At 43.9% G+C, this 26,188-nt stretch overlaps 1 protein-coding gene across 1 annotated transcript in view; it reads right to left on the reverse strand.

The window, feature by feature from the left end:
• kdm5ba (lysine demethylase 5Ba) overlaps nt 1-26,188 on the reverse strand; it is a 206,015-nt gene that overhangs the window by 15,223 nt on the left and 164,604 nt on the right. Inside the window, 2 exon segments of the mRNA XM_068056906.1 lie at nt 6,610-6,724; nt 9,917-10,426. Coding sequence (XP_067913007.1) covers nt 6,610-6,724; nt 9,917-10,426 — 625 coding nt within the window.

Here is a 26,188-nt window from a genome sequence, read left to right on the forward strand (position 1 = left end):
CTATTTTCTCACTCAGTACATTTAGAATTTCATGGTATCAGCCTAAATTTATCTTTTACCATCTTGAATCCATGCCCCCCTCCCCCAGTCCTGTTCTCACTAAAGTGATTTTCTGTACTTAGCTTTCTCATACCCTTTATTTTCTTACTTGCATCTAAGATCATCTTAGATGCTTCCTTTCAAGGATGTAAAGCCCAGGTTTCTCCCTTCCAGTATTTTGTCATTACATAGACCCTCTAATGCTAGGAATCTCATGGCTCTTCCCTCTCCCTTGTATCTCAGATGACCAGAACCAAACCCAGAAATCAAGGTGTTGGCTGACCAAAGCACCATACAATTTGATCATAACTTTTCTGACTAATTTGCATTACTTTTTGTTTTATTCATTCATGGGATGTGGGTGTCGCTGGCTAAGCCAGCATTTATTGCCCATCCCTGCTTTACTGTTTGGCTATGTAGTTAAGATTTGAGATGGCTCCTGAATAGTCAGCTCCCTAGGGAGTTCCTTTACTGTGCAGCTCTATTCTTCGACCTCAGCTGCCATCCTCTGCCCTTTCTCCCTCAATCTCCTCTCTTCCATTGCCTAAACCCCCTGGCTTTAATAGTGGGCTCATTTTAGCCCTAGAGACAAATTAACTACTAATTTAAACTGTCCAGAGCCCAGCCCTAGACCATGCCTTCGCTGTTTTCCTCAGTTAGCACTGGATCTTTGTTTAAATGTGGTTTCTCAGCTTCAGCTCCGGTCTGGTTCCAGGCCAGAGATTCACTCTCCTGGGCTGAAGTACATTGCTGCACTGCTTCTGGATCGCATTGTGATCTCAAACTTCAACACTGTTTCTTTCTGCCTGCAACTGATTCTGCACACCTTCATGGCCATGTAAATACTTCCATTAGTATTGAAGTGCCCTTTAAATAGCTTCTGGACTTCACTCACCCGCCACACTTGTCTCCGAGCTTGGACAACAGTTCAGGGATATTCCATACCGAATCAATGTCAATTTTATCCCACCACAGGACCTCTGACTTTAACACTGCACTCCCTCCTATTGTCTCCTCTCTATTCTCCATTTACTACCAGGTGATGCATATCGTAATAATTGCTACGTAACCAGGCTTATGTAACTGAGTTTTCCAGTGTCCACTCCCATGCGTGTTTTGGCTGCCGCTCCAGACCTATGCCCATCACTTCTACTTCCACTTTCTATTTCTACTTCTCAGCCCTTTCTTACTTATTTTCTATTTACACTCAGACACCTCTCTCATGCCGTCATGCCTCCTTTCATTTCTCTCCTCTTGGGTACTCCGCTGTCCCAAATTCCTACCCCAATCCTACAGTACTCCATGAAATTCCGACTCCTGCCATCATTCTAAGCTTGACTCCCACTTAGATAGCCTACAGCCTCCCTCTGTGCTTTTCTTGGGACCCTCTGAAAAGCCCACCGAGGCCCTGGTCACTGCCTCTTTACAAACAACCCCAACTGCTCCATCCTACTCTCTCGATGTTCCCAACCAGCGTGCCCACTAGGGGCCAATACCACCAATCACCTCCCCATCCTACTTGCCCTCCAAAGGCTGACCCTGTGGACACTCCCACTGGATCAGCTTTCACTGCCTCTCTCCACATCTCCCTTCAGAACGTCCTTTTCAACCAAGAACAAGGCCCTTGCCATCCAGGAGTTCATTGTGGATGACTGTATCAACATCATTTCTTTGATGGAAATCTGACTGAGAGATGACGCCTTCCTTTTAAATGAAGCCGCCCCGCTGGGCTTCCAGCACTTGACCTGGTCAGACCGTGACAGCGGCGGTGTGGCTCTCATCACCAAACAACATCTTGATCTGTCCCCCTACTTCTGCTTTGAATATGTCACCTGGTTCTACCCCTCTTGCCTCTCATCTAAAACTCTCATCCTCTAATGCCCACCCAATTACCATAAATTTTTTCTCACTGATGACTTCACTGCTTTCCTCCATCAACCTCTGTATTGAGTGAGTTCTCATCCTCACTGATTTCAACCTCCATCTCAATCCATCATGTTCTCTCTCCTGCCCTTCTATCCTCTCTTAATGCTGTTCACATAAACTTACCAAACTACATTCACGATCATCCCTTTTTACCTTGCCATCTCATGTGGCCTCGCTATTCCCACAGTGCCAATCACAAATGAGGCACACTCTAATCACTTCCTTGTATCGCTCTCCAGCCACAACCCTTTTCCCATCATACTTCCTTGTGTCCACCTCAGACCAAAAATACTCCCAATTCACTTGCAACTGCACTTCCAAAAATCCCAACCATCTAGCCTTTGGCCCTACATTCACAACAACATTTCTGCAGCTATTGATCTGCTCAACCTCACTGAGGCCGTTGATCCTCTAATCTCCATTAAAACCATTACTCTCTCTCTCACCCTGGTCATTTCCCCAGTACGGCCCTTATTTCTTGCAGATGACTCATTAAACTGAGGCCCTTTCTGCTCCCTCAGGTGCATGTAAAAGATTTCATGGTTCTATTTCAAAGTGTAGGGGAGTTAACCTCGATGCCCTGGCCAATATCTATACCTCAATCAATTATTACAAAAACATATTATCAGGTCATTCTCACATATGCCATTTGTGGGAGCTTGCTGTGAGCAAATTAACTACAATGGTGATTACATTTCAAAGGTACCTCATTGGCTTTGGGACAACCTGTGGTTGTGGCTATGTAAGTGCAAGTTTTTCTTTTCTAAGTCCAAGGGACGTAGACTTGAACAGATATGGCAGACAACTAGTTTAGCCTTTAATGCCAAATCTGGCTAGACCATATAAAGCACCATCAGGTCCTGCTCTCTCGGCCAAAACTACTCACTCTTCCAGGACCATTCTGGAATGCAAAGATAACCCCCGACCTCTTTTCTCTAAAGAAAACTGTCTTCTTAAACCCCTCCTCCACCCTCACCTCCAACAAATGCAAGGAGCTCTTGGACTCCTTTGTCATAACGACTGACACCATTCGTTCAGCTGCCTCTGCCAGTTCACTTCCCTCTCTTCCCCTAGTCCACTGGGCCAAACCTTCTCCAAGGTTGCCCCTACCCTAGCCCTAAATTTGCATTGTTCTCTGGTTTCCCCATCACCCTGTCCAAGCTCATCTTGTCCATGAGACCCACCTCCTGCTCTCTCGACCCTATTACTTCTAAACTGCTGACCATGGAACTTTCTTCCCTGGCTCCCACCTTAGCTGATATTGTTAATGGTTCTCTCTTGAGGTACTGTCCCCCTCTCTTTCAAATCTACTGTTATCACCATTCTCTTCAAAAAAAAAAAAACCTTTGATCTCTCTGTCCTTGCAAGATCCCTTTCCTCTCCAAAATCCTTGAATGCATCGTCATCTCTCGAATCCATGCCCATCTTTCCCGGAACTCTATATTTGAATCCTTTCAATCAGGTTTCCGCCCCTGCCACAGTATGGAAATGACTCTTATTAAAATCACAAATGATATCCTATGTTACTGTGACAAAGGTAAACTATCCTTCCTCATCCTCCTTGACCTGTCTGCAGCCTTTGACATGATTTATCAAATTATTCTCCTCCAACACCTCTCCTCTGTCATCCAGCTGGGTGGGACTACACGTCTGGTTCCATTCTTATCTATCTAGTCATAGCCAGAGAATCACCGTCAATTACATCTTTCCCTGCTGCCGCAGTTACTTCTGGTGTTCCTAGGGATCTAACCTTGGTTGTCTCCCCACCACCATTTCTCATCTAGATGCTGCCCTTCGGTGACATCAATCAAAAACACAGCACCAGTTTCCACATATATGAAGACATCCAGCTCTCTCACCATCAGCTCTCAATCCCTCCACTGAATCTAAATTGTCAAGACAGCTTGTCATCCAGTATTGGATGTACAGAAATATCCTCCAACTAAATACTGGGAAGATTGAAACCATTGTTTTCCGTCTCCACCGCAAACTCCATTTCCCAGTCACTGATTCTATCCCTCTTATTGGCAACTGTCTGAGGCTGAACCATACTGTACAAAATCTTGGTGTCATATTTGTCCTTGAGGTGAGATTCCAACTACATATCCGTGCCGACACTAGGACAGTCTATTTCCACCTCTAACATCACCTGATTCTGCCCACCATAGTTCATCTGTTGCTGAACCCTCATCCATGCCTTTGTTACCTCTAGACTTGACTATTCCAAAGCACTCATGGCCGGTCTCTAATGTTCTACCCTCTGTAAACTTGAGATCATTCAAAACTCTACTGTACAATTTTGTTGTGCGTGGCCAGTTTTTTTCAATGCATGGTACCTATAAATTTTTTTGCGTGGCCACACAGGCATGATGTTTAGCACAGAACAAGGCCTGCATGGTACCTTCCAGGCTGTTGCATGGCTGCGCATGCAGAGCTTAATAGGGGCACTGTCCTTTGCCGTTCTTATTTTATTTTTCAATTTACCACTGCACTCTATTCTGGCTGGTTTTCTGTACCTGATTTGTCATAAATCTCCTATTTTATTTTAACCTCTATTTCCTTTGTCGTTTAGGCAGCTCTAGCTTTGAATGCCCTCCCTACCTTTCCTCCTTATAGGAATATACTTGGTTTTTACCCCAAGTATTTTTGCCTTGATGTTCTGCCATTGCTTATTTCCTGTTCTCCTGGCAAATCTAGCTTGCAATCACTTGTGCTAGATCCCTTCTTAAATCACTGAAAACAGCTCTCTTCCAGTTGGGTATTATCACCTTTGATTCAAAGCATACCTTGTGCTCAACTTCAAGGCAGTTTGCATCTTTTAGGCTTTTAACCTCTTCTCTTGACTGCCATCTGCTGTTGTAGTACTAATTTTTTTTTATTGTTTATTAAGTCTTGCTCTTATTCTGTGTCTCCCATCCCCCCAATCACCCTTTAACATTCTTCTGCATGTTCTTGTATTCCCAGTGATTTGCAGTTTTTTTTGTTCCTTTTAATCTGTGAACACATTTTAGGCTGCATTTGTTCAGTTTGCTGTTTGATCTTAGGTATGCCTTTGTCCTGCATGCTTAGCATTGTACTTCCAAATATACAATTTATCCAAATGTCATGTAGACCATAATGAGCTATTTCACCTTGTCCAAAACAATATTTCAGTGAGTGAATGGTCAATCTACGGAACAGGCTCCCTAGGGAAACAGTTGAAGCAATTAGTATTGATTTATTTCAATGTAAATCAGATAAATTCCCTTTAGAAAATAACACTTTGGGATACAGTATATGAATCACTTGCGACATGTGGCGAGTTTAGCATGATGGGAAGCAACAGATGACTTTGGACCTCTGGTTCCCAACACTCTTCATTACTTGGGTTTTCTTGCCTCATTGACAGATTGAGAATAATGGTTAGGCAACAACTCCATTATCATTGTAGTATATGACTACCAGGATGGTAAAAGACATAGAAACATAGAAAATAGGAGCAGGAGTAGGCCATTCGGCCCTTCGAGCCTGCTCCACCATTCATTATGATCATGGCTGATCATCCAACTCAGTAAACTGTTCCCGCTTTCGCCTCACACCCTTTGATCCCTTTAGACCCAAGAGCGATATCTAACTCCTTCTTGAAAACATACAATGTTTTGGCCTCAACTGCTTTCTGTGGTAGTGAATTCCAGAGGCTCACCACTCTCTGGGTGAGGAAATTTCTCCTCATCTCAGTCCTGAAAGGTTTACCTTGTATCCTTAGACTATGACCCCTTGTTCTGGACCCCCCCCCCACCATCGGGAACATCCTTCCTGCATCTACCCTGTCAAGTCCTGTTAGAATTTTATAGGTTTCTATGAGATCCCCCCGCCCCTCACTCTTCTGACCTCCAGCGAATATAACCTAGATGGACCTTGATCTCTTCTCATCTACCAATTCCTATGTTCTTAATTATGGATGAGGAATGGGATGTTACTGTTCCTCAGTTATTAACCAGCAACTTTCTGCAGGAGGGACAAGGGAAAATTCCCCATCTTATCTACCCAAGGCCAGAAAGGCTTCAGGTTAAGTTCCTTTCTGATACCCCATCACATCCAACAAATCCACTCTACTGTGCATTCCTGTGGAGATACCACAGGACTTAAGGCGGGGCACATACAATCATTCTCATGTTTGTGGTATACAGTTACCTTTTATTTCTCTGGATACTGGCAGTGATGGAATCATATATGAAACTGAAGAAATACTGACAGAACATGGCTTTACTGGAGGCATACTGTTGCCTTGCACTTGCTGGAAAATAGCAGCTTTGAGAGAAATCTTCTACATATGGTCACCAGATGATATTGACTGCAGAAGCCCCAGTACTAACAATTGAACTTTGGGTCTGCTCCATTTTTTAGGAGCCTCTTTACTTGCCTTTCTCACCCAGTTTCCCCTACCCTATCATTGGGACCTGTCCCAAGTAGCTCACCTTTTCAATATGTGCCAGGCAGGAAGGAAAAGGGGAAAATGGTATTTTTGAATTGAGATTTTTTTTTTCAATGGAATAGATTGATGAAAATGTAAGACTGCAGAGCCAGAATATGAAGTCAAGATATGGCAGTAACACTTCTTCCAGAAAATAGGTTACATTCTCACTTCATAATATAAGTACAAACCTTGAGCTGGAATGCAGGTTTGCCATGAAGGTCTGTATCCTACCATCTTCTCCTTTTCAAACAGATTGCTATTACAAACTGCAGTAAAAAATTCACTCTCATTGCCAGAATTCACCTAAGTAGATAAGAGATATGTGAGTACAGGCGAAATTTATTTTCAACTAAGCTGAATGGGTAGGGGTAGGGGAGAAAGAAAAAACTGTGGCCAATCACATTATATAATTTAATAGCAGTTTAAAAAAAAAACTAAAAATAAGTTGAGATTGGAGAGAAAAGATTATGGAAGTGTTGGACAGGCAGAAAATACTTAACGTTTGAATGAAGATAATTCTACCAAGTCTTTATTTTCATTACTATCCTCCACATGATACCAGGACAATAACCTCTCACATTTTTGCTGGTTGGTTTGATGAATTGGTCAAGGGCAGTTGTTTTTTTGACACATGCAGAAACCTTCACCATGCTCAAGAGTCTCCAAATCATACTAGTGAGAAATCCACAAGTAGTTTTTGTTTACCTGATATAGTGCAACTTTTCTTCCTCATAGGGATGCACTCCTTTTACCCAGGCCTGAAGAATACGGGCACAATTTGTTGCAAACCGAAGCTTATCCTTGATGCATCCTTAAATGTGCACAACTACCGATTGGAACTTAATTTGCTAGGACGATGCTGCTTACCAGCACAGGCACTCATAAGGTACCATTTAAAGCATTATGCACGACAGTGCCTTTTTTCCACACGGTTTTACTATGCCAATGCTGTCAATACACCTTTCTTGTAACTATTCTCTTCAGCACCATCCTCACATTTTCTTACCCTTCAAATAACCCGTGACTGAATAAAGACCACCTCATGGCTTTTTCCTAAATAGTAGCCACTGACATGTTTCATGACTTTTTTTGTGATCAGATACCACTTGAACATCAACGCAAATGCTTTAAAGCAGTGGGATTGATATGAAGAGCTTGACAACCACAAGGGTGCTACCTATATTAACTTGCATCCTATCCAACCGATGCCACCTTTTCATTAGAGGAGTGTTGAACTGTTGTTCCTTACAAACATGGTGTTTGCACTGCAGATGTGGTAGATAATCCCTATGGTGGACTGGGAAGATGTGGCATCATAACCAGTCATGCTATGCTAACCTTCCCAAATCCCTATTCCAACTGGTTGTAGGTTATCCTGCAGATGATTAAACTCTGTGGCAGCTACTCTCATGAAGACGAGACAGTCTTCTGAGATTCAAACAAGCATGGCACTTTCCATAAATGTGCAACCCTACGTAGGACTGGTGTGGGCAAAATGCCTCAGATGTTGCATCTTCATTTGTTGACTTCTTGTACACGTCATTCTTTATCTCAACTGTGCATTGCTATCAGAATCCCCAAGGGACTTTCTGCAAAAAATGTCCACAATTCCGCAGACTAATGCCTGGACCAAATGAGTAAAATTTAACAGAAAATTAAAAACTTGAACAACTGAACAACATACAATCTATTAAGAAGTCTGCTCGAGTAGATGAAGACCCAGAATTCCCAATACATCCATTTTATACAGGCAAAGTGCATACTGCATGAGGAATTTTGTTCTAACCCAGGAAATTTAGCATGGGGCCCAGTGTACAGACTCCTCATATTTAAGTCAAGTTCACACATTATCTAATTTCCTCTCCAAATAACACTCCACTGTATCTGATGGCTCATTTACTAATTCTCAAAAGTTTAGTTTAGTTTAGAGATACAGCACTGAAACAGGCCCTTCGGCCCACCGAGTCTGTGCCAACCATCAACCACCCATTTATACTAATGCTACACTAATCTCATATTCCTACCACATCCCCACCTGTCCCTATATTTCCCTACCACCTACCTACACTAGGGGCAATTGCTAATGGCCAATTTACCTTCCCTCTTAGTATCAATGACTCTCCTCTAATCATCCAATCCTATCCACACGCTTCCTGATTTGGATCTATATTGAATAACTTCCTGGCTGAATCACTACATCCTGTTCTTTACCAATCACAGAATAGTACAACATAGGAGGTCGTCATTCAACCCACTGAGTCTGCACTGGTTCTTTTGAAGAGCAATCCAGTTAGTTCCATGCCCCCTGCTCCATCTCTTTGATGAGCAATGAAAACCTTGTTTTTTTTCAATTCTTCAAAGACAGCTTCTGCATGTCTCTTGCAAGTCCAGCTACTAACTGCCAGGTATTTCCTTGAAACATACAATAGTACTTTAACATTGCTGGGTTCACTATTTGCTGAGCTTCTCCTTTAGCAATTCAAAGTGCTGTAACAATTCTATGATTCTGTGAAATCTTGAAAAAAAAAGTCTGCCCAAGACTTAAATACTGCACTCTCTCTGGAAGCCTCCCCTAGTCCTGCCTCTTCTGCGCATCTTCTTCTGTGAGTCTGTGCAGAGGTGCAGTTCTATGGTTACCAGTTGCTCTTTGACACTTTGGCCAAATGACATTCTTCATGCATGAGCCTAATTTGAGAGTTACTTATCCAGTGACAGCATCACAGCTGTACCTAAACCTGTTGTTAATCCATGTTAATTCATGAATTTCCAGAAGTGGTTATTGAACAACAAACAGAAATAAGAACCCTGTGACTTTTTCCAATCTCCAATGCAGAGGCACAGACATAAGTTGTGTTGCTTTGGTTGAGTCGAACAACTCAGCATAGCCCAAGCATCCAACCTGGGATTTTCTTGTTCTTTGTGGTTCAGATAGTCACTGCTTTAACCTGCTGTACATCACCTCCGCTGCACACACCTAGTCAGGATACAAGAAAAACGTATTCCTTGATACAGAATTTCCCTGCTCACCTTCAATTCCACCTAGTCTCTCCCCTGAACAACCATTCTCATTTTGCTGCATTATCAATTCTGCTAGTCTCTGAATTTATTGTTCCTCCTAATCTGCAAATATGCCTTTTGCATGTAGACTCAACACATATTTTTCCCTCAGGGACCTCAACTTATGGAGCTTTGCACCTCCCCTAGTCCTCAGGCTTTTAAAATCTAGTCACTGCTTCGTGCAACACCAGCGTTGGCCCTTCACCTTGGTTTCTCAGTTAAAAATTCTGAGTTTCACAAGCCAAGGATTGGAATGTTATTAAACTTAAGTAGACCTTATCAAGATTCTTTTCAAGTGGAAAGGCAGTAATCCTTAAACTCAATTCCACAAGTCAAAGTTTAAACAAAAAAGGAGCCAAGAGAAATAGTATATAATAAATGTTCTTCCTGGGAAACAGATGGCTTAACTCCAAAGTAATTGCTTTAGTTTGGTCTTACCTGCAAGTTACCTTCAGCCATTCGTTTCTCTAGTTCAGTAGCAGCCATTTGTTTTGTCATTCCCTGCCAAGCCTGGATTGCTACTTGTGAGGTTATTCGTGCCAAACGTAGTTCATCTCTGCTAAGAAGCTGTTCTGTCCGATGTTGCCAGTTCATAGCTCGTTCAAAAACATAATTTAGCGCTTCACCCTCTGGCAGTCTGACAGGAATCTTTTGTAGTGTCGAGAGTAGTGGGAGGATTTGCTCAAAGGATGGCTTTTCTGATCGCAGACAGAGTGGGCAGAGCCAAGGCAGCTCCCCATGGTGAACATTCACTGTTGAGACACAGCTGCTGTGGAACCAGTCTTTGCAAAGCTCACACTGCAGCATGGAGCCAGTTGCAGCCTTCTGACAAACACACACCTTTATTTCCATACATGCTGCATCAGAGAGAATTTTCATGGAGTTTGCTGTTTGGAGGGACCGAAATGATTCCATTTCCTTCAGTCTGGCTTCATTGAAAGTTGCCGCCTATAAATCAGAAAAATAAGTCACCTCTGTATGACACTGTGGCAATAAGATGGTTTCTCATTGATCAGCTACATCATGGCAATCAGTATTCCTGCCACTACCAGGATTACTTCATATATTTACCTCTCCCCAGCACTAAAATTGAACCTCTTATACCTAAAGCAAACCAATAAAACAACAATAGTGGACTCCTCTCCCTGGGTACTATCCCTACATGAAAGGAATCTGATGACAGTGCTGTGGCTACACAAGTGGAACAGAATACAACAGAAACCAAAGCAGTTTGACAGCAGATCAAAGGTCACAGATCTGAAACGTTAACTCTGCTTCTCTCTCCACAGATGCTCCCTGACCTGCTGGGTATTTCCAGCACTTTGTTTTATTACAACAGAAACCAAAGCAGTTTACAGCACATTCAATTAATTGCAACTGTGCCAGCTCTTTGCTAGAGCCATTCAAAACTAAACCCACTACTTTGCTCTCTTCCCACAGCCCTATACCACCTTCTGCTTCAAATATGTATCCAAATTATCCCTTGAATGAAGGAATGGTGGCAAAGCATTCCATACTCCAACAATACTGTGCAAAGAAATTTCTCCTAAACTTACAATGGGCTCTGTGATACCTTTACATCATTGACTAGAGGAAATAGTGAAAAACTGTCAAACTATTCAAAATTTTTAAAACCTATTAATCTCCTATTAGCCTTCTCTGCTTCAAGGGGAAGTACCAGTATCTTCTTGTAACTGCACTTTCCCCATTCATAAAATCATACTGATGAAACTACATTTTGGCTTTAATGTCCTTTCCATAATGGGATGCCCAGCGTTTGTGAAGTGAAGTGCTCAAAGTCTGGCCTAACCAATATTTTGTACAAAATTCATTCACATTTCTTTACACATACTCCATGCATACATATACCAAAATTTTATTGGCCTTTATAGACCTATCTAGCTACACTTTCAGGGAACTATGCATTTGAACCCTTAAGAGGTCTCTTTTTGTCTACAGCCTTTCTTCCCATTGAGTGTATAGGCCCCACTCCTTGCATTTTTCTCCCAAAGTTTATGACCTCCCACACATTAGGGATGGGAAATATCTGATCAAATGCCTTCTAAAAATCTAACTACACTAAACATCCTACATGATCTATTCAATTGGTAACAAATTCAAAATATTCTGAATAAATTTGTCAAACACAACTTTCCTTTAACAAGTCTGTACTGACTGTCCTGGATGACCCTACTTCAAATTATAGCGTTTGCCTGCAACTGGTTTATCCTTCTCTTCATTCTTGACATATTACATTGGCTGCTTTTGAGTCCCATGGCACAATTTGCATCCCCTGCTTCTATCATCCCTCCAAATTCTTTCAACAGTGTAAAGTTGTGATCAGGGCCAGATGCCCTAGCTATCTTGATCTATTGTTCAACATTTTCCTTTAGCACAAGCCATGTTCTCACTTTCATTATCATTTGTAAAAACTTCACCATACTTCCATCTTCCACAATTAGACTCCCTCAGGAATGGCTCTACTCTCTCTAATTGTTAAATCGCTCTACGTCATTGCCCTGCTGTTCTTGCACACTCCCAAAACAGTCTACAGATCTCCCCCTCTATCTCATCTACACTATAATAGAGAACTGTACTAGTTCCTTACCTTTAGATCTATCCATACGGATGGACCCCAAGATATCCAATTCCTGAACACTGACAGCATCCTACAGTAACCCTACAATCCACCCATCCCCTTTTCTGACTCCCTAACTCTCCAGAAAATGTTATAACCAGGAATAGCGAGTTTTCAGGTTTGTCTGAACTTAGTCATGTACTCACAGTTATTAATAAAGCCTCTCTTTCTCCAATTTTGCTTTGAATGCCTTGCGAACTCAAAAAAGCCACTCAATCCTGACTGCTAGTTTATGGAACGTTGACCATTATTACTTTATCTAGTTTCCAACCCACCCCCAACTAATTCTTCATTTTGCCTTTTGTACAATATTGGTTTCATCTCTCTCGACCTCAGACCAGTTTCTTTCCCTTTCTCCTCTGTTGTATCATTTCAATATTCTATTCCAATACCTTTAATTAATGCTGTTCTCCCTTTCTACTATCAAATCCAAACTTCCCTCCCCATCTGCACCAAACCTACTGTTGCATTTACCTTCCTAATAATCTCCTTAACCGGTCCCACACAACAAGCAACTGAAACAACAATTTGTACAGCACTTTCCACAACCTCAGAACACCCCAAAGCGCTGTACAGCCAATGAAGTATTTTTCAAGTGCAGTCCCTGTTGTTTCAAAAGCAAACATGGCAGTCAATATGCACACAGCAAAGTCCCACGAACAGCAATGAGATGAATTACCAATCTATTTTTGAAAAGTGGTGTTTGAGGGATAAATGTGGTCCTCCCAGATACTGGGTGAACTCTCCTGCTCATCTTGCAATAGTAGCTTTCACGTCCATCTCAGAGGGCAACACTCATTCTGCAATGGAGGTTGAATCCACAACCTTCCGACTCAGGTAAGATTACGACCACTGAGCCAAGTCTGACAAGGTAATCTGAAGATTACCACTCGAGGTCTCATCTTTCAATATTAAGTCATAGCGTCGGACAGCGTAGAAACAGGCCCTTTGGTCCACCGCGTCCATGCCGACTATAATGCCTATCTATACTAATCCCACCTGCCTGCATTAATTCCATACCCCTCTATAACTTACTCATTCAAGTACCTGTCCAGATGCCTCTTAAATGTCGCTGCTGTTCCTGCCTCCACCAACTCCTCAGGCAGCTCATTCCAGATACCCATTATTCTTTGTGTGAAAAATTTACCTCTTTGATCCCCTTTAAACCTCCTCCCTCTCACCTTAAATCTATGCCCTCTAGTTTTAGTCACCCCTACCATGGGAAACAAACTCTGGCTATCTACCCTATCTATGCCTCTCATAATTTTATATACCTCTATCCTGTCCCCTCTCAGCCTCCTTCGCTCCAGGGAAAATAGACCCAGCCTATCCAATCTCTCTTTATAACTCAAGCTCTCCAAACCAGGCATCATCCTTGTGAATCTTTTCTGCACCCTCTCTAGCTTAATCACATCTTTCCTGTAGTGCGGCGACCAGAACTGCACACAGTACTCCATATGCGGCCTAACCAACATTATGTACAACTGTAACATGACGTCCCAACTCTTGTACTCAATGCCTCGGCTGATGAAGGCAAGCATATGCCTTCTTCACCACCCTGTCAACCTGTGTTGTCACTTTCAGGGAACTATGTACTTGCACCCAAAGGTCTCTCTGCTCAAGACCATTCCCCAGGGCCCTGCCATTCACTGTATATGTCCTGCCCTGGCTTAACTTCCCAAAATGCATCACTTCACACTTGCCTGCATTAAATTCCATTTGCCACTCCCTTGCCCACTTTCCCAGTTGATCTTTCTCCTGTTGTAACCTTAGACAACCTTCTTCACTGTCCACTATAGCACCAATTTTGGGGTCATCTGCAAACTTACTAATCATGCCCCTTACGTTCACATCCAAGTCATTAATATATATGACAAACAACAGAGCCCAGCACCGATCCCTGCGGCACACCACTGGTCACCGGCCTCCAATCTGAAAAACAACCCTCCACTAACACACTCTGCCTCCTATCACCAAGCCAATTTTGTATCCAATTTGCTAGCTCACCTTGGATCCCATGTGTTCGAACCTTCTGGACCAGCCTACCATGCGGGACCTTGTCAAAGGCCTTGCTAAAGTCCATGTAGACAACGTCCATCGCCCTGCCCTCGTCAATCCTCCTGGTCACCTCCTTGAAAAACCCAACCAAATTCGTGAGACATGATTTCCCACGCACAAAGCCATGCTGACTATCCCTAATCAGACCATGCCTTTCCAGATGCATATAAATCCTGTCTCTCAGAATCCCATCCAATAACTTTCCCACCACTAGTGTAAGGCTCACCGGCCTGTTGTTCCCTGGCTTATCCCAGCTGCCCTTCTTAAATAAAGGCAGAACATTAGCTATCCTCCAGTTTTCCAGTAGCTCACTGTGGCTAACGATGATACAAAAATCTCTGCCAGGGACCCAACAATCTCGTCCCTTGCTTCCCATAGCATCCTAGGATACACCTGGTCAGGCCCTGGGGATTTATCCACCTTAATGCGCTTCAAAACCTCCAACACCCCATCCTTTGTAATGTTGATATGCTCCAGGATATCGCGGTTCCCCCCCTTGCACTCACTAGCTTCCATGATCTTCTCCACGGTAAATACGGATGAAAAATATTCAAGAACAAAGAACAGTACAGCACAGGAACAGGCCATTCGGCCCTCCAAGCCTGCACCGATCTTGATGCCTGCCTAAACTAAAACCTTCTGCACTTCCGGGAACCGTATCCCTCTATTCCCATCCTATTCATGTATTTGTCAAGATGCCTCTTAAACGTCATTATCGTACCTACTTCCACCACCTCCCCCGGCAGCAAGTTCCAGGCACACACCACCCTCTGTGTAAAGAACTTGCCTCGCACATCCCCTCTAAACTTTGCCCCTCTCACCTTAAACCTATGTCCCCTAGTAACTGACTCTTCCACCCTGGGAAAAAGCTTCTGACTATCCACTCTGTCCATGCCGCTCATAACTTTGTAAACCTCTATCACGTCGCCCCTCCACCTCCGTCATTCCAGTGAAAACAATCCGTGTTTTTCCAACCTCTCCTCATAGCTAATGCCCTCCAGACCAGGCAACATCCTGGTAAACCTCTTCTGCACCCTCTCCAAAGCCTCCACGTCCTTCTGGTAGTGTGGCGACCAGAATTGCACGCAATATTCTAAGTGTGGCCTAACTAAAGTTCTGTACAGCTGCAACATGACTTGCCAATTTTTATACTCTATGCCCCGACCGATGAAGGTAAGCATGCCGTATGCCTTCTTGACTACCTTATCCACCTGCGTTGCCACTTTGTGACCTGTGTACCTGTACGCCCAGATCTCTCTGCCTGTCAATACTCCTAAGGGTTCTCCCATTTACTGTATACCTCCCACCTGCATTAGACCTTCCAAAATGCATTACCTCACATTTGTCCGGATTAAACTCCATCTGCCATTTCTCCACCCAAGTCTCCAACCGTTCTATATCCTGCTGTATCCTCTGACAATCCTCATCATTATCCGCAACTCCACCAACCTTTGTGTCGTCCGCAAACTTACTAATCAGACCAGCTACATTTTCCTCCAAATCATTTATATATACTACAAACAGCAAACGTCCCAGCACTGATCCCTGCGGAACACCACTAGTCACATCCCTCCATTCAGAAAAACATCCTTCCACTGATTCCCTCTGTCTTCTATGACCGAGCCAGCTCTGTATCCATCTTGCCAGCTCACCTCTGATCCATTTAAGACCTCGCCCATTTCCCGTGGCTCCACACATAGATTGCCACACTGATCCTTAAGGGGACCTACTCTCTCCCTAGCTACCCTTTTACTCGTAATATACTCATAGAATCTTTTAGGATTCTCCTTTATCTTATCTGCCAGTGAAATCTCATGGCCCCTTTTTGCCCTCCTAATTTCCTTCTTAAGTGTAGTCCAACATCCCCTATACTCCTCGAGGGACTCGCTCGATCCCAGCTGCCTATACATAACATATGCCTTCTTCTTTGTCCTGACCAGACTCTCAATATCCCTCGTCAAGCAAGGTTCCCTAAACTAGCCAGCCTTGCCCTTCCATCTAACAGGAACATGCCAGCCCTGAACTCTTCCTATCTCACTTTTAAAAGCTTCCCACTTGCCAGACGTCCCTTTACCTGTAAACAGCCTCTCCCATTCAACTTTTGAGAGTTCCTGTCTGATGCCATCGAAAGTAGCCTTCCCCCAATTTAGGACTTCAATCTGAGGACCAGTCCTATCCTTTTCCATAACTATCGAATATAGTTTCTAACTACCTCAGCCTCCATCTCCAAAACCTTAAACTTACTATTATCTATATCATTTGTTACCATGGGGAGCACAACTTTCGGCTGCTCTCCCTCACTCCCTCTCCAGAAGTTCTACCTGATAGTTTTCCTGTCAGTCTTCAATGCTTCCAGCTACACTGCAAACATTATTCTTCCAATAAAAACTCAACCTCATTTGGAACGAGAGCTGCTGACCACTTGCATTAAAAAAAACTCGAACTGAAAGCTAATCTCAGTAATGGTGCCATAAAGCTATCATCAATTGTTGTAAAAACGCATCTGGTTCACTAATGTCCTGTAGGGAATGAAATCTGCCATTCTTACCAGGCCTGGCCGATATGCGCTCCAGACCCACAGCAAACGTGGCTGACTCTTAACTGCCCTCTGAAATGGCCCATCAAGCCACTTAGTTCAAGGGCAATTAGGGAAAGGCAACAGATGCTGGTCTTGCCAGTGACACCCACATCCCATGGAAGAATAAAACAAAATCACAAAGTAACAGGATATGAAACAGAATGCTAGTGCTGAGCCATGGCTGACACAATCACCTCTGAGTCAGAGGGTTGTGTGTTCAAGTCCCACTCTAGACACTTGAGCAAAGTGTAGGCTGGCACTCCCAGTGCAGTGCGGAGAGAACACTGCACTGTTAGAAGCTCCACCTTTCAGATGAGATGTTAAACTGAGGCCCTACCTGCCATCTCAGGTGGGCATAAAAGATCCCATGGCACTATTCAAAGAAGAGTAGGGGTTTTCTCACTGGCATCCTGGCCAATATTTATCCCTCAACCAATAACAAAACAGATGATCTAGTTATTATCACATTGCTGTTTTTGGGACCTAGATGTGTGCACACTGGCTGTCGCGTTTCCTACATTACAACAGTGACTACATTTCAAAGGCACTTCATTGGCTGTAAACGTTTTGGGATGTCCGGAGGTCGTGAAGGTTCGCCCATTTGTAGGTATTATGGATATGGTGCCTGAACAGAAGAGGATGATTCATTTGTTAACCTTTGCCCAGAGTCCATAGCACATCCTCTTGTTGTCCTATTCTTCTGTACTAATTTGCTTCTTCTATGTTTGCTGCCAGTTCAAACTAATCATAGAAAGTTTAAGGCACAGAAAGAGGCCACTTGGCCCATCGTGTCTGTGCCGGCCAAAAAATGATCCACCTATTCTAATCCCACCTTCCAGCATTTGGTCCATAGCCCTGTAGATTAGGGCACTTGAGGTGCATACCCAGACTCCTTTTGAATGAGTTGAGGGTCTCTGCCTCAACTACCCTTTTAGGCAGTGAGTTCCATACCCCCACCACCCTCTGGGTTAAACATTTTTTCCTCATCTCCCCTATAATTTTTCGACCAATCACTTTAAATCTATGCCCCCTCATCACTGACCTCTCTGTTAAGGTGAATAGGCTCTTCATCTCCACTCTATCCAGGCCCCTAAAAAATTCTGTACATTTCAATCAGATCTCCCCTCAGCCTTCCTTGTTCCAAGGAGAACAACCCCAGCCCATCCAATCTTTCCTCAGAGCTGCATTTTTCCAGTCCTGGCAACATCCTCGTACATCTCCTCTGTACCCTCTCTAGTGCAATTACATCCTTTCTGTAATGAGGCGACCAGAACTGCACACAGTGCTCAAGTTGCGGCCTAACCAATGAGTTATACAGTTCCAGCATAACCTCCCTGCTCTTATATTCTATACCTCGGTTAATAAAGGAAAGAATTCCATATGCCTTTTTAACCACCTTAAATCGACCTGTCCTGCTACCTTCAGGGATCTGTGGACATTCACTCCAAGGTCCCTCACTTCCTCTACACTTCTCAGTATTCTCCCAATAATCGTGTATTCCTTTGCCTTGTTTGACCGCCCCAAATGCATCACGTCACACATCTCCAGGTTGAATTCCATTTGCCACTTTTCTGCCCATCTGACCAAACCATCAATACCTTCCTAACAACTAGTTACCCTCCTTGCTATCTACCACAAGGCCAAGCTTTATGTCGTCTGCCAACTTCTTGATCATGCCCCCTACATTTACGTCCAAATCGTTAACATATACCACAAAAAGCAGTGGACTCAGTACTGAGCCCTGCGGAATGCCACTGGAAACAGCCCACCAGTTGCAAAAACACTAGTCAACAATTATCCGTTGTTACCTGCCAATGAACTAATTTTGAATCCACCTTGCTGCATTTCCCTAGATCACATGGGATTTGTTAACCAGTCTGCCTTGTGGGACCTTGTCAAAAGCCTTGCTAAAATCCATGTAGGCCACATCAAGCCTCATCTATCTTCCTTGCTACTTCTTCAAAAAATTCAATCAAGTTGGTAAAACAAGATCTTCCCTTAACAAATCCATGCTGACTATGCTTGATTAACCTGTGCCTTTCTAAGTGACAGTTTATCCTGTCTCTCAGAATAGATTCCAATAATTTGCTCACTACTCAAGTTAGACAGAATTAGGCAGAATTTGTAAGGAGCATCAAGGAGGGCTTCTTGAAACAATACGTAGATAGTCCAACTAGGGATGGGGCCGTACTGGACCTGGTATTGGGGAATGAGACTGGCCAGGTGGTCGAAGTTTCAGTAGGGGAGCATTTCGGGAACAGTGACCATAATTCCATAAGTTTTGAGGTACTTGTGGATAAGGATAAGAGTAGTCCTCGGGTGAAGGTGCTAAATTGGGGGAAGGCTAATTACAACAATATGAGGCAGGAACTGAAGAATTTAGATTGGGGGCGGCTGTTTGAGGGTAAATCAACATCTGACATGTGGGAGTCTTTCAAATGTCAGTTGATTAGAATCCAGGACCAGCATGTTCCTGTGAGGAAGAAGGATAAGTTTGGCAAGTTTCGGGAGCCTTGGATAACGAGGGATATTGTGAGCCTAGTCAAAAAGAAAAAGGAAGCATTCGTAAGGGCTGGAAGGCTAGGAACAGACAAATCCCTTGAGGAATATAAAGACAGTAGAAAGGAACTTAAGCAAGGAGTCAGGAGGGCTAAAAGGGGTCATGAAAAGTCATTGGCAAACAGGATTAAGGAGAATCCCAAGGCTTTTTATACATATATAAAGAGCAAGAGGGTAACTAGGGAAAGGGTTGGCCCACTCAAGGACAGAGAAGGGAATCTATGCGTGGAGCCAGAGGAAATGGGCGAGGTACTAAATGAGTACTTTGCATCAGTATTCACCAAAGAGAAGGACTTGGTGGATGATGAGTCTAGGGAAGGGAGTGTAGATAGTCTGGGTCATGTCGCTATCAAAAAGGAGGAGGTGTTGTGCGTCTTGCAAAGCATTAAGGTAGATAAGTCCCCAGGGCCTGATGGGATCTACCCCAGAATACTAAGGGAGGCAAGGGAAGAAATTGCTGGGGCCTTGACAGAAATCTTTGCATCCTCATTGGCTACAGGTGAGGTCCCAGAGGACTGGAGAATAGCCAATGTTGTTCCTTTGTTTCAGAAGGGTAGCAAGGATAATCCCGGAAATTATCGGCCGGTGAGCCTTACATCAGTGGTAGGGAAATTATGAGAGGATTCTTCAGGACAGGAATTACTCCCATTTGGAAACAAACAAACCTATTAGCGAGAGGCAGCATGGTTTTGTGAATGGTTTTGTCGTGTCTCACTAATTTGATTGAGTTTTTTGAGGAAGTGACAAAGATGATTGATGAAGGAAGGACAGTGGATGTTATCTATATGGACTTCAGTAAAGCCTTAGACAAGGTCCCTCATGGCAGACTGGTACAAAAGGTGAAGTTGCACGGGATCAGAGGTGAGCTGGCAAGATGGATACAGAACTAGCTCAGTCATAGAAGACAGAGGGTAGCAGTGGATGGGTGCTTTTCTGAATGGAGGGATGTGACTAGTGGTGTTCCGCAGGGATCAGTGCTGGGACCTTTGCTCTTTGTAGTATATATAAATGATTTGGAGGAAAATGTAGCTGGTCTGATTGGTAAGTTTGCAGACGACACAAAGGTTGGTGGAGTTGCGGATAGTGATGAGGATTGTCAGAGGATACAGCAGGATATAGATCGGTTGGAGACTTGGGCGGAGAAATGGCAGATGGAGTTTAATCCGGACAAATGTGAGGTGATGCATTTTGGAAGATCTAATGCAGGTGGGAAGTATACAGTAAATGGCAGAACCCTTGGGAGTATTGACAGGCAGAAAGATCTGGGCTTACAGGTCCACAGGTCACTGAAAGTGGCAGCGCAGGTGGATAAGGTAGTCAAGAAGGCATACGGCATGCTTACCTTCATCGGTCAGGGCATCGAGTATAAAAATTGGCAAGTCATGCTGCAGCTGTACAGAACTTTAGTTCGGCCACACTTAGAATATTGCGTGCAATTCTGGTCGCCACACTACCAGACGGACGTGGAGGCTTTGGAGAGGGTGCAGAAGAGGTTTACCAGGATGTTGCCTGGTCTGGAGGGCACTAGCTATGAGGAGAGTTTGGATAAACTCGGATTGTTTTCACTGGAACGACGGAGGTAGAGGGGTGACATGATAGAGGTTTACAAAGTTATGAGCGGCATGGACAGAGTGGATACTCAGAAGCTTTTTCCCAGGGTGGAAGAGTCAGTTACTAGGGGACATAGGTTTAAGGTGATAGGGGCAAAGTTTAGAGGAGATGTGCGAGGCAAGTTCTTTACACAGAGGGTGGTGTGTGCCTGGAACTTGCTGCCGGGGGAGATGGTGGAAGTAGGTACGATAATGACGTTTAAGAGGCATCTTGACAAATACATGAATAGGATGGGAATAGAGGGATACGGTCCCCGGAAGTGCAGAAGGTTTTAGTTTAGGCAGGCATCAAGATCGGCGCAGGCTTGGAGGGCCGAATGGCCTGTTCCTGTGCTGTACTGTTCTTTGTTCTTTTTAGACTGTTTGGCCTGTAATTATTCAGTCTCTCCCTCGCTCCCTTTTTGAACAGAGGTACAATGTTAGCAGTTCTTCAATCCATGGCACTATACCTGTATCCAGTGAGCAGTGGAAAATGATGGTCAGACCTTCTGCTATTTCCTCTCTTGCTTCTTTTAACAGCCTAGGGTATATTTCAACCGGCCCTGGTGATTGGTTCCTGAATGGACCCAATATGAGTGCAGCTCATGGAAGAAATGCTAGACATTGTTCACTGGGTGCTTGTTACATTTTTCTGCACCAGGCTGGGGATGACATCGCTTGGATGGCACATTAAGATTTAGTCAGAATTTTGATGTGACAGTTTTGTGGACAAGTGATATTTCTGCATGCCCCCAAGCAGTCAGGAATGTGCTGGTGTGAGTTGTGTACCTCAGCATCTCATAGAAGATTGACTGTCCACTGTTCGGTCACTTTTTCATAAAACGTCACTGGGAACCTGTCAGGAAGGGTTTTGAAAGTAAGGAGAAACTGTTTCCAGTGGCAGAAGGGTCAACAACCAGAAAGTACAGATTTAAGGTAAAAGATTTGGCAAAAGAATCAGAGATGAAATTATTTATGCAACAAGTTATGATCTGGAAAGCACTGCCTGAAAGAGTGGTGGAAACAGATTCAATAGAAATTTTCAGAAGGAAATTGGGTAAATACGTGAAGGGGAAAAATCTGCAGGAATATGGGGAAATAGTAGGGCAGGGGAGCTAACTGGATAGATACCTCTTTCAAAGAGCTGGCAAGCCACAATGGGCCAAATGGCTTCCATCTCTGCTTTAACAATCCAAGCATTCCCGCTGATCCGGCATAAGGGAGGCACCTCTTGACTATAGCATCCCCCATTATTACTCTTCTATTCAAGTAACCCCCACTTGCCTTGTGGCAAAATGTTGCTTTGGACTACCCCACTCCTCAGTAGTGATCATTCCCCACTTCATACTTTGCCACTAAGTGTTGATTGGACAGTTCTAGTACCAAGGTTCCTGTCTCTCTTCGTTGCTGCTGCTGCACATGGCCACTTCTCTCCTCCTGCACTATCCCAATGTCTTGAAATGTCCAGCACTGCTTCTTTGGTGACCACAATCTGCAAAGTACGATCCAGGAACCTCTCACCCTCTCAGGGTATGGTAGCACAGTAGTTATGCAAGAAACCACCAGTATCCAAAGGCCTAGATTTAAGAAAGGAAATCTGTCATCCTTACTCTGATGGCCTATATGAGACTCTGGGCTGACTGTTAAATGCCATCTGAAATTGCCTAGCAAGCTACTCAGTTGTATCAAATCGCTATGGAAAGCTCCAGTATGAATAAAACTGGACAGATCAGCCGGCATTGGCCAAGGCACCTGACACAACAAAGGCATACCCAGTCCAGTCGACCCTGCAAATTCCTCCTCCACAACAGCTGGGGACTTGGGAGAGCTGTCCCACAGGCTGGTCAAGCAACAGCCTGTCACAGTCATACTCTCAGAACCATTCCTTTCAGACAAAGTCCCAGAATCCTCCATCACCATCCCTGGGTATGCCCCACACCACCAGCAGGTCAGACCCATCAGAGGTGGGGGCGCAGTGATATAAAGTCAGGAGGGAGTGGAGCTGGGAGTGTTCAATATTGAGTCTGGACCCCATGAAGTCTCATGGCATCAGGTCAAACATGAGCAAAGAACCAACATGAGGGAAAAACCTTGTCCTCACCTACCTATCTGTAGAAAATACATCTATCCATGATAGTATTAGTAGGAGCGACAACCAAGCAATCTTTGTGGAGATGAAGGACAACCTCCATACTATTGTGTGGTACTACCTCTGTGCTGAATGGGACAGATTCAGAACAAATCCTGAGGCCCAAAAATGAGCATACATAAGACACTGTGGGCCAACAGCAGCTGCAGAATTATATTCCACGATAATCTGTAACCTCAGGGACTGGCATATCTCTCTCTTTACCATGAACAATCTGACCAATTACCGCCCCGTCAGACTACTCAATCAACAGCAAATGGATGAAAGGTGTTGTCAACAATACTAAGTGACACTAAATCACCAACAACTGCTCACCAATTATCTGTTTGTGTTTCACCAGGACTACTCAGCTCCAGACCGTATTAAATCCATGGTCCAAAAATGGATAAAAAAAGCTGAATTCCAGAGGTGAGGTGACAGTGACTGCCCTGGACATCATGACAGCATTTTACCGAGTGTGGCATCAAGAAGCCCAGTAAAATTGAAGTTAATGGGAGAAAATCCTCTACTGGTTGGAGTCCTACCTAGCACAAAGGAACATGGTAGTGGTTGTTGGAGGCTAATCATCTCAGTCCAAGGAAATCGCTGCAGGGGTTCCTCAGAGCAGCTTCAGCTATGACCTTCCCTCCAACACAAGGTCAGAAGTGGGGATATTGCTAATGATTGCAGTGTTCAGTTCCACTCTCAACTCCTCAGATAACGAAGCAGCGTGTGCCTGCATGCTGCAAGACCGGGAGTCAAGGAGTCATTACTGCAAAGGAGACGACCATTCGGCACATCGAGTCCATGTTGACCGTCTGTAGTGCAATTCAGTCAGTCCCATAGCCCTGAAAGGTTATTGCCCTATTCAATTTCCTTTTGAAATCATTCATCATCTTCACTTCCACCAACCTTGTAGGCAGCAAGTCCCAGATCATTACCACTCACTGCATAAAAAAGCTCTTCTTCACTTCCCCAAAACCTTAAATCTGTGTCCCTTAGTCCTTGAACATTCAGCTAACAGCTTTACTTTCTTTACCTTATCTAAACCTGTCATAATCTTGTACACCTCTGTCAGATCTCCCCCCAACCTCCTTTGCTCCAAGGCAAACAAGCCCAACTTCTCCAACCCAACCTCGTAGCTAAATTCCCTCATCCTTGGAACCATTCTGGTAAATCTCCTCTGCACCCCCTCAAGGACCTTCACATCTGTCCTGAAGTGTGGTGAGCAGAACTGGACACAATACTCTCATTGTGGCCTAACCAGAGCTTTATAAAGTTTAGTTTTTTTAGCTTAGTTTAGAGATACAGCTCTGAAACAAGCCCTTCGGCCCACCAAGTCTGTGCCGGCCATCAACCACCCATTTATACTAATCCTACACTAATTCCATATTCCTACCACATCCCCACCTGTCCCTATATTTCCCTACCACCTACCTATACTAGGGGCAATTGCTAATGGCCAATTTACCTATCAACCTGCAAGTCTTTGGCATGTGGGAGGAAACCGGAGAGGAAACCCACGCAAACACAGGGAGAACTTGCAAACTCCACACAGGCAGTACCCAGAACTGAACCCGGGTCACTGGAGCTGTGAGGCTGCCGTGCTAACCACTGCGCCACTGTGCCGCCACTAGGCTTAGCATAACTTCCTGTTTTTGTACTCAATACCTCTATTTATGAAGCCCAAAGATCCCATATACTTTGCTAACTACTCTCTCAATATGCCCTCCACCTTCAAAGATTTATGCACATGAACCCCCAAGTCTGCACATTCTTTAGAATTGTGCCATTAAGTATACACGGCCACACCCTATCCAGTCTGCCAAAATGCAACACCTCACACTTCTCTATTATATTTCATCTGTCACCTGTCTACCCATTCTTCTAGCCTATTTATATCCTGTTGCAATCAAATGGTATCATTGGCAGATTTTGAAATTTGACTGTACTTCAATATCTAAGTCATTTATATACATGTCAAAAAAGTCAGTATAAAGGTACAGCAAGAAATTAGGAAGGCAAATGGAATGTCGGCCTTTATTGCAAGGGAGATAGAGTATAAAAGTAGGGAAGTCTTGCTACAACTGTACAGGGCATTGGTGAGACTGCAGCTAGAGTACTGTGTAGAGTTTTGGTCATCTTATTTAAGGGGGGGGGGACATACTTGCATTGGAAGCAGTTCACTAGGTTAATTCCTGGGATGAGAGGTTTGTTTTATGAGGAAAGGTTGAGCAGGTTGGGCCAATACTTTTTGGAGTTTTTAAGAATGAGAGGTTATCTTATTGAAACATAAGAGATTCTAAGGGGGCTTTGACAAGGTAGATGCTAAGAGGATGTTTCCCCTTATGGGGTAATCTAGAACTAGGGGATACAGTTTCAAATTAAGGGGTCACCCATTTAAGACGAGTTGAGGAGGAAAGAGTCGTTAAATGTTTGGAATTTTCTTCCCCAGCGAGCAGTGGAGGCTGGGTCATTGAATATGTTCAAGGCGGAGTCACAGGGTCGAGGGGCTGAATGGCTACTCCTGGCCCTATCTCTTATATTATGTTAAAGCAGCGGTCCTAGCACCTACCCTTGGGGAACACCATCGTCTCCCATCATCCAGTCTGAAAAACAACTATTTATCACGACTGCAGCATCTGTGGAAAGAGAAGCAGAGTTAACGTTTCGGGTCAGCGACCCTTCTTCGGAAGGGTCCGAAGAAGGGTCGCTGACCCGAAACGTTAACTCTGCTTCTCTTTCCACAGATGCTGCCAGACCTGCTGAGTGATTCCAGCATTTCTTGTTTTTGTTTCAGATTTCCAGCATCCGCAGTATTTTGCTTTTATTTATCACGACTGTCTGTTTTGTGTCCTTAAGCCAATTTTTTTAATCTAAGGCGACACGGACCCCCGTATTCCATAAGCCTCAATTTGACAAAAACAAGCCTTTTATGTGGTACTGTTAAATGATTCTTTAACATCCATACAGAGAATATCTACTGCATTCCCTTCAGCAAACTTCTCTGTTACTTCAGCAAAAAATTCAATTAGTTTAGTCAAACACGATTTGCCTTTTACAAATCTGCGCTGGCTTTCCTTAAATTAACTCAAATCTCTCGGACTGCCTGTTGATTTTTTTCTCTGATTGTTTCTAAACCTTACCAACCACTGATGTT

The sequence above is a fragment of the Heterodontus francisci genome, chromosome 25 (genome assembly GCF_036365525.1).
Source record: "Heterodontus francisci isolate sHetFra1 chromosome 25, sHetFra1.hap1, whole genome shotgun sequence".
NCBI lineage: Eukaryota > Metazoa > Chordata > Chondrichthyes > Heterodontiformes > Heterodontidae > Heterodontus > Heterodontus francisci.